At 43.8% G+C, this 14,174-nt stretch overlaps 2 protein-coding genes across 2 annotated transcripts in view; one reads left to right on the top strand and one right to left on the bottom strand.

Moving 5' to 3' along the window:
- Positions 1-14,174, top strand: part of LOC131594352 (uncharacterized) — an 88,907-nt gene that overhangs the window by 21,855 nt on the left and 52,878 nt on the right. The gene's annotated exons all lie outside the window — the stretch shown is intronic.
- On the bottom strand, positions 7,425-9,717 carry LOC131594948 (uncharacterized). Its single transcript, XM_058867148.1, has 2 exons — positions 8,749-9,717; positions 7,425-7,478 (listed from the first exon to the last, which is right to left on the bottom strand). Exons 1-2 carry the CDS (start codon positions 9,715-9,717, stop codon positions 7,425-7,427), a joined length of 1,023 nt encoding a protein of 340 aa, XP_058723131.1.

Here is a 14,174-nt window from a genome sequence, read left to right as displayed (position 1 = left end):
GAGAATGAGGTTTAGAGTTAAGAATAGAATACCTGACCCTCTAGTGAAAGAGGGTATTTATAGCCCCCAGCGCTGGGCCAAGGTTCCCTAATTGGGCCAAATCCAACTGGAGGCCCACGTGCTAGGGAACTGCCAGAACGTCCCATGCTAGGGCTGAGTCAGCAGGAGACTCACGTTCCGGATGATCATGGCGTAGGGTTCGGAGGTGGTTGACCGAATCCCTCGCTGCGTGACGCATGGTCTTCGTGCGTGGATAACTCCTTGACGGTTATCCAGTAAGTGGGCCCAAAGGTTTGGGCCTGCTCGGCTAGGGTCTTCGCGAAGGGCAGCCCTTATCTGTTGTCCAGTAATTGGGCCCAAGGGAACTGGGCCTGCTCGGCTGGTAACAAGGGTTGGGCCTGCTCGGCCCAGACCAGAACAGGAGCCCCCCAAGTCATTAGCCTTATAAGGGTGATGACTTTAACGAGGAGGTTTAGCCGAGCACGGGCAACGATTCCAAGTCCTGGGTTCCTCGAGAGCTTTGTCGGCTGTTGTCCTCGGTTTTTAACCTTATTGATTGCCACTCGTCAGCGTGATTGACAGGTGCCAGCTGTACAGGGTGTAATCATTACTGCGCCGTTTCTAGGGATGAAAGTAGACGGCGTCTTTTGGAGTTCTCAAGATCTTTGGGACGCGTGGCAGCTTTTCATGGAGGGAGCCGTCTTTGGAGCGTAGGTAATGATGGCGTCTCCTAGGCTTCCTAGGCCATCATGACACCCTTTGGCCTTCCTTCCCTATATAAGGAGTGAGGAGGTCACTCATTTGGCACTTAACATTTTCCAAGCCTTCGAGATCCGCTCACTGCTCTCTTCCTCGTCTCGTTCATATCTTCTTCGCTTTCTCCAAGTAAGTTCCTCGTCTCCTTCATGTTTTTATTTAAGTTTTATGTATTAGTTTTGAGTGAGGTGGGGACGATTGATGAGTATGACGAGCAACGTTTATGAATTAACCGAGTAATCCTAGAAGATAAGCGTTTCTCCCATGCGTTTGCCGAGCGAGTTTTGAGTGAACGGAGCTAGAACGTTTGAATGAGACGTCCAGCTTTTAGGATTACTAGGGAGTAGTATAAAGGCCACGAGCAGTGGAGGTTGCACGTCTCGGTGAGGGCATGAGTTTGCCGACCTCCGCTGCGTGCGACGTATATGCTCTGAGGGCACTTTAGCTCGTCGGCCATTTGACGATTGGGGGAGTTTTCCTCGTCCCTTTTCCTCGCCCTTTCACTTGACTTGCGGTGGAAGGGTGGATTTGACCAGTCGAATTCACGGTTTCCTCTGCTTTTCAGGTAAATGGCCGACGAGAACAAGGATGATGTCGTCTTCGACATTTCAGATGGGGAGGAAGCTGTTGGCTCGCAAGAGGACATTCCCGTCATCGAGACCTCCCCTCGGGCACTTGAAGACTGGGTGGCCGTTGCTCCGAGGATGATCGCATCGCGCTTCACGACGCGTCCTAGGGAAGCTTTTAACGTGATCGAGGATCTTGAGCAGGATGAGGAGCCCTCTTGGGTTGCCTTTGTGCCTAAATCTCATCAGAGGATCTGCTCGAGATTCTCTGGTCCTCGTTTCGCAATGTACGAGTTCGTCTTCAAGGAGGCTGGTCTCCGTCTTCCCTTCACTCTTTTGCAACGGAGTGTCTTCAGTTGGCTGCGCATGTGCCCGTCTCAGCTTCATCCCAATGCTTTAGCGTTCTTAAGAGCCTTCGAAATCGTATGTGGGTACTTGGAGGTGGAAGCGACCCTGCCTCTTTTCTTCAGAGTGTTTCACTTGCAGAGGTTGCGTGATCGGGGCGGCAAGTGGAGCTGGGTGTCGTTTAAGCAGCCGAAGAAGCTGTTCGCCATTTACCAGGACTCTATCAAGCATTTCAAGAGTCGATACTTTCTGGTTAAGCCACTTACCCCCGATGCCGAGAACCACTTGTTCGAGGAGCGCGAGTATATCGAGGATGGGGTGAGGAAGGTGGGTCCGTCTGCCCGGTTCCCGTTGGAGTGGCAGCCCGACCACTTCGAGCGGGGGACCGATTATTTCATCTTCCGTGACGAGGACCTCAATGAGCGTGATACTGGGGGGTATCAGCGGCTCGCTTCCTACGTGGACGGGTTTAGGCCGGCAATATGTACGTATCCCAACGGGGATCCCCTATTCGAGGAAGATGGAAGTCCCATGCTGGAGCCTCGGCACATCAACACAAAAGCTGTCCTCGAGTGCGGCAGTTACGGGGATGCTATGATTTTGTTAGGTGAGCTAGCTATTATTTGTTTAAACAATATCTTTTTGGTTCTAACTCTTTATTTTGCAGGAAAAATGGCCGACTTGCATGAAAAAGTTACGAAGATGCGGGCCAAGAACAAGGGGGCCATCAAAGTGTCCGTGAAACGATCGCGGGTTGAGGAGGTCAAGGCGGCTGCCGCGAGTGCCCCCGACAGTGGCTCTCCTTCGTCGGTTGGGACGACTTCGCGTGGTTCTCCAGCCGGAAAGAAGCAAAAGAATGACGGGACCGCGGAGCTTCGTCCTCTTATCATCGACAACCCCTCCGAGGAGGACATAGTGCTGCCCTCTTGTACTCTGCACAGGGGAATCTTTTCAAGGAAGAATGTGCTCCTCGAGCGCGAGGAGGTGAGGCACATCGTTAGGCGGGACCGGGTGGCTCGAGACAAGGATTTGTCCGAGGACCTCGAAGGGATGATGAGGGTGGCTGCCTTTGCCTTGGCTCTTAATGCTCAGAAAGTCTGTCCTCAGAAGGACTACGATGCTCTCCAAATCAAATACGACGAGCTGGAGCACGAGTTCGAACAGTACAAGGACAAGTATGAGGTCCAGAGCGGCATAGTGGAGGATCTCGTTAAAGAGCGTAATAAGGTTGCGGACTTGGAGGCCGAGGGGAAAAGGCTCCGCGAGAGAATTGCTGAGTTGGAGAGGGCTCATCTCCCTTCGGCCGAGGAGGATGATGATGAGAAGGCCTTGGTGACGCGTTCTCAGCTTCTGGGCAAGGTGAAGGAGTTGGAGATTGACTGTGTTGCTACCCTGGGGGTCGGTTTCAAAGCTGCGGTGGATCAGCTGAAAGTCCTCAACCCGTGTCTGGTGACGAAGGGCATTGGTCCATACCATAAGGTCGTGGACGGACGAATTCAATCAAACCCGGAGTTCGAGGACTGGGAAGACGAGCAGGAGCCCCAGGGCGAGGATAACGGTGCCGAGGACGAAGATTGCGATGTTTGACCAGTCTCTTTTTTATGATTGTGGCCTGCGTGCCGATGTTTTGTGGCCTGCGCGCCAAGGTAGCTAGTTGGGCGATGCCCGGATAATTTTTGTAATATTTGGATATCTCCGGCCAATTTGGTCGGTTTTTAATATTCCGTTTTATGCTCCAATGTTTATTGCTTATCTGATTTTGCCGTTAATATGTATGCTTTATGTTTATGCTCGAATTATGTTTGTGCTCGACCGAGGTTTATGGCCCGGGCGTGTGGGGAACGGTCCGGGTGCGCAGAGCAGGTGTGCGCTATAAGCGAGCTCGAGGCCGCGGTCGGGGCCAGGTGCTCGCGGCGTGAACGATCCCATCGCGAGCTGGGGTTCTGCCGTGCAGGTACTTCCGCGGAGGGTCTGCGTGTAAGGCCCGCCGCGTAGTCGGCTTTGCCTCCTGGTAGGGTTATCCGACTGAAGCTGTCGTGGAGCATACGCGCTTGTACCATGGCGCGAGTCCTCGCCCAGCTTTCCTCGTGTTCGTCACGAGCGGCCGGGTAGCGTTAGGTTGTTTCTAACTGTAGTAGCGTCTGAGTTTTTCAGCATTCCAAGGTCAAGCTAGTTTTTCGCCGAGAAGGTTCTCGAGGTAATACGCACCGTTTTCGGTTTTGTCGTACACTCGGTATGGACCTTCCCAGTTTGGGGCTAGTTTGCCTTCGCGTGAATCTTTCATGTTCCTACGGAGCACTAAGTCTCCGACTTCGAAGGAGCGCTTGATAACTTTGGTGTCATGTCTTAACGCTATTTGTTGTTTCAATTTCGCTTCTCGCAGGGAGGATCCTGTTCGGATCTCCTCGACCATGTCGAGCTCTTCTCTCATAGCTTCGTCGTTGAGTTCTTCCTCGAGAGGTGACTCAGTCCGACGAGACGGTTCTCGGATCTCCACGGGGATCACGGCTTCGGTGCCATAGGTTAGCCTGAATGGTGTTTCGCCCGTGGTTGAATGTGGGGTCGTCCTGTATGCCCAGAGGACGCTGTGTAGCTCTTCGACCCAGGCTTTTTTCGCTTCGCCCAGTCTTCTCTTCAACCCACGAAGAATGACCCGGTTGGCGGCTTCAGCCTGTCCGTTGGTTTGGGGGTGTACGACCGAAGTGAAGTGTTGCTTTGTCCCGAGTTTGGCCACGAATTCCTGGAATTTTCTGTCCGTGAACTGGGTGCCGTTGTCGGTTATAATCGCCTGTGGTACTCCGAATCGAGCGAGTATGTTCCTCTTGTAAAATCGGAGTACGTTTTGGGATGTGATTTTAGCGAGCGCTTCAGCTTCTATCCATTTTGTGAAGTAATCTACAGCGACCACCAGGTATTTGTTTTGGTAGGATCCGACCGGGAAAGGTCCGAGGAGGTCCATTCCCCACGTAGAGAAAGGCCAGGGTGAGGAGAGAGATTTGAGCTCGTTTGGTGGTGCCAAGTGCATGTCGGCGTGACGCTGGCATTTGTCGCATTTCTTGACATACTCTTTGGCGTCCTGCTGCATGGTCGTCCAGTAATAGCCGGCTCTGAGGGCTTTCCTAGCTAGTGACCGCCCACCGAGGTGCTGGCCGTTGATTCCATCATGGAGCTCCTGGAGTACCTCCAGTGCTTGCGAGGCATCGATGCATTTAAGGAGGGGGATGGAGAAACCTCGTTGGTACAGCTTGTTTTCGAGGATAGTGTATGAGCACGCTCATCTCTTAATCGTTGAGGCTTCTTTCGTGTCAGCGGGGAGCTCGTCTTTTGTGAGGAAGTTGTACACTGGGGTCATCCAGCATTGGTCGTCCCCGATGGCGAATATCTGTAGAGCTCGCGCGCTTTCGCCTACACTTGGTCTGGGCAGAATTTCTTGGATAACTGATTTGTTTCCCCCTTTCTTTCTCGTGCTCGCAAGTTTGGACAGTATGTCGGCGCGCGAGTTGTGTTCTCGGGGGATATGCTCGACTTCTGCTTTGGCGAATTTTTTCATCTTATCTCTGACGAGCGCGAGATATTCGGCAAGTACGTCGTTTTTGGCCTGGTATTCGCCGCTGATATGAGATGCGACGAGTTGGGAATCAGTGTAGATCTTGACCTCTCGTGCCCCTATGTCCTCGGCGAGTCTCAGTCCCGCGAGGAGGGCTTCATACTCGGCCTGGTTGTTCGACGTGTTGAAGGAGAGGATTAAAGATACTTCTATGATAAGACCTTCGTCGTTTTCCAAGATAATGCCTGCCCCGCTGCCCGAGCTGCTTGACGCGCCATCTACGTAGATGGTCCACTTGTCTTTAGTTGCGTCGGGCGAGTCGGCCATAGAGGTCATTTCGGCCACGAAGTCCGCCAGTGCCTGTGCTTTTAGTGCCTTCCTGCTCTCATACTGTACGTCGAATTCTGAAAGCTCGAGGGACCACCTTAGTATTCTGCCGGCCATGTCTGGTCGGCTGAGGAGTTGCTTGATGGGTTGGTCCGTCCGAACAAAGATTGTGTGGGCGAGGAAGTAGTATCGTAGCCTTCTGGCCGCTATTACTAGGGCCATGGCGACTTTCTCGATCTGTTGGTATTGCACCTCGGGTCCCTGTAGAGCTTTGCTGGTGAAGTACACGGGTTTTTGTCCGTCTACGGTTTCTCGGATCAGTGCCGCGCTGACGGCCTCGTTTGAAATGGCTAGGTAAAGGTACAGAGGCTCGTTGTCGTCTGGTCGAGAAAGGACAGGCGGTTTGGAAAGTACTTGCTTAAGGTGTGCAAGTGCTTGCTCGCATTCTTCGGACCATTTGAAGGCTGCTTCTTTGCGTAGCAGTTTGAAGAAAGGGAGGGCGTGCTGGGCGGATTTCGCGACGAAACGTGAAAGTGCAGTGAGCATCCCGTTTAAGATTTGGATGGATTTTTTATTGTTGGGAGTAGGGAGTTCAGAGAATGCTCGGCATTTATCTGGGTTGGCTTCTATTCCTCGTTCGGTCAGATAGAAACCGAGGAATTTTCCTGCCCGGACGCCGAAGGTGCATTTCTCTGGGTTGAAGCGCATCTTGCAGGATCTGGCCTGCTCGAACACGCGCTCGAGATGGGAGGTGTGGTCGGTGTCTTCTCGAGATTTGACGATCATATCGTCCATGTATACCTCGAGGGTGTCGCCGATCTCCCCACGAAACACTTTGTTCATCATCCGTTGATATGTGGATCCCGCGTTTTTGAGGCCGAAGGGCATTACGTTGTAGTAATAGTTGCCCGACTCGGTCATAAACGCCGTGTACTGCTTGTCGCTCCTCGCCATGGGGATCTGGTTGTAACCTGAATAAGCATCCATAAAAGACAATAGTTTATAGCCGGCCGAGTTATCGACCAGTCTATCAATGTTTGGTAAAGGATAGGCGTCTTTTGGACATGCCCGGTTAACATCAGTATAATCAACACACATTCTCCATTTTCCATTAGATTTCTTAACAAGTACAACGTTTGAGAGCCAAGTTGAATACTTGGCCTCGGAAATAAAATTTGCCTCTAGGAGGTCTTTTACAGCTTTCTCGGCAGCCTCCGCTTTCTCGGGAGACTGCCGACGCCTACGTTGAACTACGGCCTTTGCGGCTGGATTGATGGAGAGGTGGTGGCAGGCGACCTCAGGGTCGAGTCCGGGCATTTCCGCGGCGCTCCAGGCGAACAGATCAGCATTGGCTCGAAGGCAGGCTATGAGCTGCTTCCTCGGAAGGTCTGGGATCCCTTTACCGATTTTCACTGCTTTGTCAGGGTTTTCGCCCAAGGGGACCAGCTCGAAATCTCCGTCCGGAACTGGTCGGAAGGGGTGAGGTGACTTCGACCTCGTCTCTTCCCCAGTCTTTAGTTCTTCCTCTGCAAACCGGGCATCCAGGTTGACTGAGCTGACGTTGGTTGTCTGATGCTGGTCTCCTCGAGGATGCTTGTCTTCGGCCCTTGGCTTTTTGTTGGAGCTGGTCGGCGGAGCGATCAGTTCTAATCCTTTGACGGAGGCGTCGAAGATTCTTCTGGCTGCTTCAATATCGGCGTTGATGGTGGCCACTCGTCCTGTCCTCGTGTAGAACTTCATCTTCAGGTGGACAGTGGAGGGTACGGCGGTCAGTTCGGCCAGAGTGGGGCGTCCGATGATGCAGTTGTAGAGGGTTTTGCAGTCGATCACCAAGAACCTAGTTTTGACTTGCCTAGAAGCCTCCCCTTCCCCGAAGGTGACAATCAGCTCGACGTAACCCCATGGTTTAGTGGTAGCTCCGTTGAAGCCTTGAAGGTCTGAACCCACGTAGGGAGTGAGATGTGAGTCGTCCAGCTGGAGTGTCCGGAAGAGATGGGAGTACATGATGTCGACCGAGCTGCCTTCATCGACTAGGACCCGTCGAACATCGAAGTTCGCCATTCTTGCTCGGACGAGCAGAGGAATTGTGGCGTTTGGAGCTCCGCTGGGTAGTTCTTCCAGGTAGAAGGTGATTGGTTCAGATTTCCCTCGGAACTTTCTCAGTGTAGGGCCGAGGTCTGCGTTGGCGCTGAGCAGCTCATCGAACTTTCTCTTCACTGAACTGATGGTGAGGGAGCCCGGATCTCCGCCGTTGGAGACGACCATGGCGAATGGGAATCCTTCCCATTTGCTGAGTGCGGCAGGTGCCCCGACCGATGGTATGAAATCTTCAGGTCGGGTCACTGACAGGGCTACTTGTAGGGGCCTGTTGTCCGGCGAATTCCCTTCGTCAGAGTTTCTGTGGTCGTCCCTTCGGGAAGGTTCCCCTTTCTGTGTGTATTTTGAAAGACGACCTTCCTTGATCAATGTTTCAATAGCGTCCTTGAGGTGAATGCAATCCTCGGTCATGTGTCCATGGCTCCTGTGGTATTTGCAATACTTGGACTTGTCGGTTCCTGGCCTCGCGGGGTTTGACTTCGGGGGTCTGATGTTCGACTTTTTGAAGTCGGTGTTTTGGCATTCGGCTAGGATCCTTTCCCATGAGGCGTTCAGCGGGGTATATTCGTTGAAACGACCAGAAGGTCCCCGGCGTTCTTTGATGTCGAGAGACCTGTCGTCTTTCCTTCTCTCGTGCCCGCGCCTCGAAGTTGAGGGCTCATGGTTTGAACTGCGAGCGGCGTCGTTGTCCCGTGACGCTCTCGTGGCAGCAGCTTCTGCTTCCTCATATCTGATGAAGGCCTGAGCCTTGCGAAGGAGGGCGTTCATGGAGTGGACTTCCTCAATCTTGATGGCCTTTTTGAAGTCGCTTCCGGGGAGGAGCCCTCGTTCGAGTAGGTACCTCTTCATGTAGTCCGCGGTCTGCACTTGGACAACTTCTTTGTTGAACCTATCGAGGTAGTCTCTCAAAGATTCGTTGGTACCTTGGATTACTGCCTCAAGATTTGCTTCTGATTTCGGTTGCAGACGAGACGCGGTGAAGTGGCTTAGGAAAAGATCCTTCAGTTCAGTCCAGGAGTGGATGGAGTTAGGGGGCAGATTCCTGTACCAGTTCATCGCGCCTTTCCTTAGCGTGGTCGGAAAGATGCGGCATTTGATGGATCCTCGTACCACATGGTAGTCCATGACAGCTTCGATGCTCCTTATGTGGTCATCGGGGTCGGTGGTCCCGTCATAGTGGTCCAAGGCTGGTGGTTTTTCCATCCCCCGGGGGAGACGAACACGCCGGATTTGCTCGGACAAGGGACTGCGGAAATCTTCTTCGTCGCTAGGCTCAGGAGAGTTTGAATGTCTGCCCCGCTGGGATTTAGTACGTGCTTTGCCCGAGATTTTGCGGTTGTCTTTTGGAGAATGCTCGCGGACTTTCTGCACGGCTTTGGAGGGGCCTCGGTGCTCCTGCTCGGGTGAGAGACTCTTGGCTTCAGTGGTTTCAGGTTTCTGATTCTTCCGAGTCTTTCGAGGTGGAGAGCGGGAATAAGACCGCTGGCGCCGGTTTCTTCTCGAGGGGGAGCGAGACCTAGATGGACTGCGCTTGCGATTTCTCCTCGGAGGAGACCGCAAAGAGGAATAGGAATGTGACCGATGGCGTCTCCGTTGGGGGGAGCGATATCGTCGCTTCCTTTCCAAGTCGTGGATGCGGTCGCCCTGTAGGCGGATGAGGCGGTTGGTTTTCTGCAGCTCCTTGAGTAGGAGGATGGCGGTTGGATCAGCGCCCTCGGGAATGTTGATCTGTTCCTCCTCGTCTGGGCTACGGCTTCTTCGTCTGCCAGAGGTGTGGGTGAACGAGGAAGCGGGTTGCCCGTCTCGGGTATCAGTTTCATTCACCACTTGGAGCTGGTCTGGTTCAGTCTGGGGCCGGGTCTGCCCGTCTTCCCCGTTCTGAACTTGTCCTTCAGGATGGGTTTGTTCGACGTTCTGGACTTGTTGAAGGCCGTGCCCATGTTGAATGTGCTGAATCTGTTGCCTCTGTCCGGCAAAAGCACGTTCTTGCCGACGGCGATTCGTCAGTTCGCGGCTGGAATCTTCAATCAGTTGTTCAAGGACGAAGGGATCAGGACTAGGTATGTTGTTGTTGGCCATGACGATGGTGAAAGGTTATGCTTTGATCTTTGTTAAAGAAGGGGGAGCAAGGTTCCCACAGACGGCGCCACTGATCGTACCTGATCAGGAGAATCGTCAAGGCGCAATATCTGGCTTGAAGAGCAAGATGGGGGGGGGTACCTGCAAGGTTCTCCGATGCTTAAGTCAGTAGCTATCAGAGAATGAGGTTTAGAGTTAAGAATAGAATACCTGACCCTCTAGTGAAAGAGGGTATTTATAGCCCCCAGCGCTGGGCCAAGGTTCCCTAATTGGGCCAAATCCAACTGGAGGCCCACGTGCTAGGGAACTTCCAGAACGTCCCATGCTAGGGCTAAGTCAGCAGGAGACTCACGTTCCGGATGATCATGGCGTAGGGTTCGGAGGTGGTTGACCGAATCCCTCGCTGCGTGACGCGTGGTCTTCGTGCGTGGATAACTCCTTGACGGTTATCCAGTAAGTGGGCCCAAAGGTTTGGGCCTGCTCGGCTATGGTCTTCGCGAAGGGCAGCCCTTATCTGTTGTCCAGTAATTGGGCCCAAGGGAACTGGGCCTGCTCGGCTGGTAACAAGGGTTGGGCCTGCTCGGCCCAGACCAGATCACTATATATATATATATATATATATATGCAAATTAAAATCTAAACTTTTAATAATTGTAATTATAATATTTATTTAAGGAAAGAAAATATATTTATTTTTAACTATGACATTTACTATTATAATAACCTATGATACTCACAAAAATTGAGAGCATTTATAATAAATCTATTAATTGATTGCTTTAATAAATGAATTCATGCCCTATATGATTTCTCACATATATTATACCTCAAGACTCAATTAATTACCATCATTATTAACTTTTATTCTAATCACGCACGACTCACACCAAATGCAATTCTTAATATTAAACCCTTGATAATATATGGAACAATTCATCTGAAATCATATCAATTTTATAAGAAAAGTTTTATTGTCTAATATAATCATTTAATTATTTTATTTATTTTTTGTCATAATCAATGTTGTCTTTTAATATTTTTTTATTTGAAGTTATACTGATTAAACTGAATGTGTTAAACAAAAGAATAGATTGATTTTATGTACATTCATCCACATGCTGAAAAATTAAATGACCCAATAGAGGTAGGTATTAGCTGTTGATAATAATTGAATTTAGGTGATAATAATTCATTTATAGGTACAAAGTTTTTTAATATCTAAAAGCAATCATTATGCTTAATTAATCATAAAAAAAAAAAAGTAGAATTCAAACATAATATCAATAAATATAACTCTCTACCTTCATACAATACAAATAAAATAAATAATATCTTGACATAATTCAAACTCAAATGGAGGAATCAGAAAAGTATGAAATAATTAAAAATAAACGTACAAAAAAGATTTTATATAGAATTAAAAATTAAATGCATACAAACATATTCTCATATTTTCAATGCCTTCATTACCTAAACATGCACTATTATAAGGTTGACATTAATTTTAATTTATATTTATTATTTTAATATCCATGAAAAAATAGTTGATATTAATTTTAATTTTAATTTATTCCTTTAATATTCATAAAAATATCAAATATTTCATACAAACAGAAAGTTGGTATTGACCCTTTTTTTCTATAAAAATTAATTCAATCAATTATATGTAATTTTTTAAATAATTTTTTAAAACAAAAATATCATATATTTGATAAAAATAATATATGATATTATGACATGATACAACGAAAAATAAAATTGACTTGAAAAAATGTTAGCATTTTTATATTAAAATATTAGTATTTTTTTATTAAAATGTTAGCATTTATACTAAAATATGATACAAATATTTGTTAATACAAAAAAAAAAAACGAGTGACAAAAAAATTTCTTATGAAACACACAAATTTATTCTTCTTCTTTATATTTAAAACAATAATTTAATATATCAATTATAAATCTTATTCAATATATTATAACACTGTCATTTAATTTTACGGGATACATTTAAAATATTAATTAATTAATTCAATTTTATTTTAGTTTTTCAAATTTGTTTTTGACTTAGAACAAAATGTATAGGAATAAAATGTAAAACATATTTAATTTTAAAATTTATTTCACATGAGTGTTATTGAATACCAATTAATATAATCATTTATTTCTAACCAATAAATATATTTGATCACTTATTTGTCTACATTATTAATCTTCTTTTATATGTATTCTACTAAAGATACACACGCCGTAAAGAAACATATGAGATGTCTAATAATAATTATGAAATTATTTCTTATAGCAATCAAACTAATTAATTGTATTTTCATAATAAAAACAATTAATAGCTATATTAAACTAATAAGGAATCGATTATCACCATAATTATATTCTTATACTAATTAATACTAATTAAACTATTTTCCACACCTTAATTGTAATTTTTATCTTAACTATTTTCATAATTACTTTCGTTTATTTTATTTTTATTTTTAGTCCTATATTATATTTTTTTCTTCAGTTTTCATTGTCTTTATATCTTCCATAACATAGAAAATAGAGGAATAAAATTAAACAATATGAATAATTTTTCAAATGATAATTTTAATCATTAAAGTTTCTAATCGAATATAATTATTATTACAGTTTTGAAAATATTGTTAACAGATTTCATTTTTTTCTTATTTTCACAAGTCTTATTGTGAAAAAGATTAATCAAAATGATAATATGATACTATGATACTATTTAAAGATTAATAAATAAAATAAATCTATTAAATATATTAACCATTTTTAAATAAATATATTTAATGCAATCTACTTTTAATACAATAAAGTAAGTATACTATCAATTTTACTTAATTATCATAATAAAAACAATTTAATAATCTTTTTTTAGTACCTAAATGTGATTTTGCGTCAAAAATTTATTAATTAAAAATTAATTCTATAATAATTATTATTAATGACAGACTAATTAATAGTACAAATAAATTCAAATAAGTGATTGAGATAAATAAGGAAAATGTAAGAATATCTCTTCTTAGGGGGACGTGAAAAAAATTAGGCATTAATAGAGGTGCTAAGTATTGGGTTTTAATATATTAAAGATTCTCACACAAAATTCATAAATGAATGGAGAGTTTATATATTTCGATTCTATGAATCACTTCCATTTCACACAAAATCGAGATTGATTTATCTAAGGTTAGAAACTCCAAATGTTTTATTCTTTCTATTAACAAATAAAAAAAATTAATTTAATTTTTAAATCAAATTATACTAAAATAGTAGAGATAAGTGAATTATATTAAAGTCAATTATTGATAAAATATTATTTTTCAACAGCAAATCAAATCTGTTAGGGTATTAAATTTTTTGTAATAAAAAATATTAAAAATTTAATTTTTATTATTTATTATAAATCAATTAAAAATAACTTTTTGGAAACATGATTGTAGGTTAAATCATTTTTATGATAATGAGAGTTAATTTAAAAGTGGGTTAATTGAAAACGTGAATATTAGATTTCTTTAATGGAAAATCAAATTAAAAAGCTAAATACAAAATAATTATTTTTTCTTTTACTTTTAAGAAAAATAAAAATAATTTACGTTGACAACTAATAATTAATTGGATTATGCGAAATTACAAAATTATTTTAAAAAGATAGATTGGTAATTTCACAATTGTTTAAAACTATCTTTCGGTATCAATAAATATTTATTAAACTCTTTTTAATTGTTATTTCATATAAAAATACTTATATTTATATATAATTTATAAATTTTGCTATAGTTTTCATTATTAATTAATCAATAATCCTCATGTTTAATTTAAGGGATACATTTAAAATATTAATTAATTAATTCAATTATATAAAAGAGAATAATTATATCGTAATAAGTTACAAATATTTTTATAAACAGAAAAAAGTTTATTGTTGATACAATTATTTTTATAAACGGTAATATGTTATAGATATTTTTATAGACGAGAAAAGTCAATTATTGATACAATTATTTTTATAAACAGAAATAAATTACGAATATTTTTATAAACGGGAAAAATTCAACTGTTGATACACTTATTTTTATAAATGAGAATAAGTTACAAATATTTTTATAAACGGGGAAAGTCTACCTTAATACAATTATTTTTAAAAACGGGACTAAGTTACAAATATTTTTATATACATGAAAAAGTCAACGATTGATACGATTATTTTTATAAATGAGAGTAACTTACAAATATTTTTATAAACGGAAAAAAGTCAATTGTTGATACAATTTTTTTTATATAAATGAAAATAAATTTCAAATATTTTTATAAACGGAAAAAAGTCAATTGTTGATAAATTTTTTTATATAAATGGAAATAAATTTCAAATATTTTTATAAATGGATACATGGGTCATAAAACGTTACCCTGCCCTGCAAAACCACATAGGTGAAACGTGG

The sequence above is a fragment of the Vicia villosa genome, linkage group LG4 (assembly GCF_029867415.1).
Source record: "Vicia villosa cultivar HV-30 ecotype Madison, WI linkage group LG4, Vvil1.0, whole genome shotgun sequence".
NCBI lineage: Eukaryota > Viridiplantae > Streptophyta > Magnoliopsida > Fabales > Fabaceae > Vicia > Vicia villosa.
The sequence above is the reverse complement of the archived record's forward strand: the minus strand, read 5'-3'. Positions and strand labels throughout refer to the sequence as shown.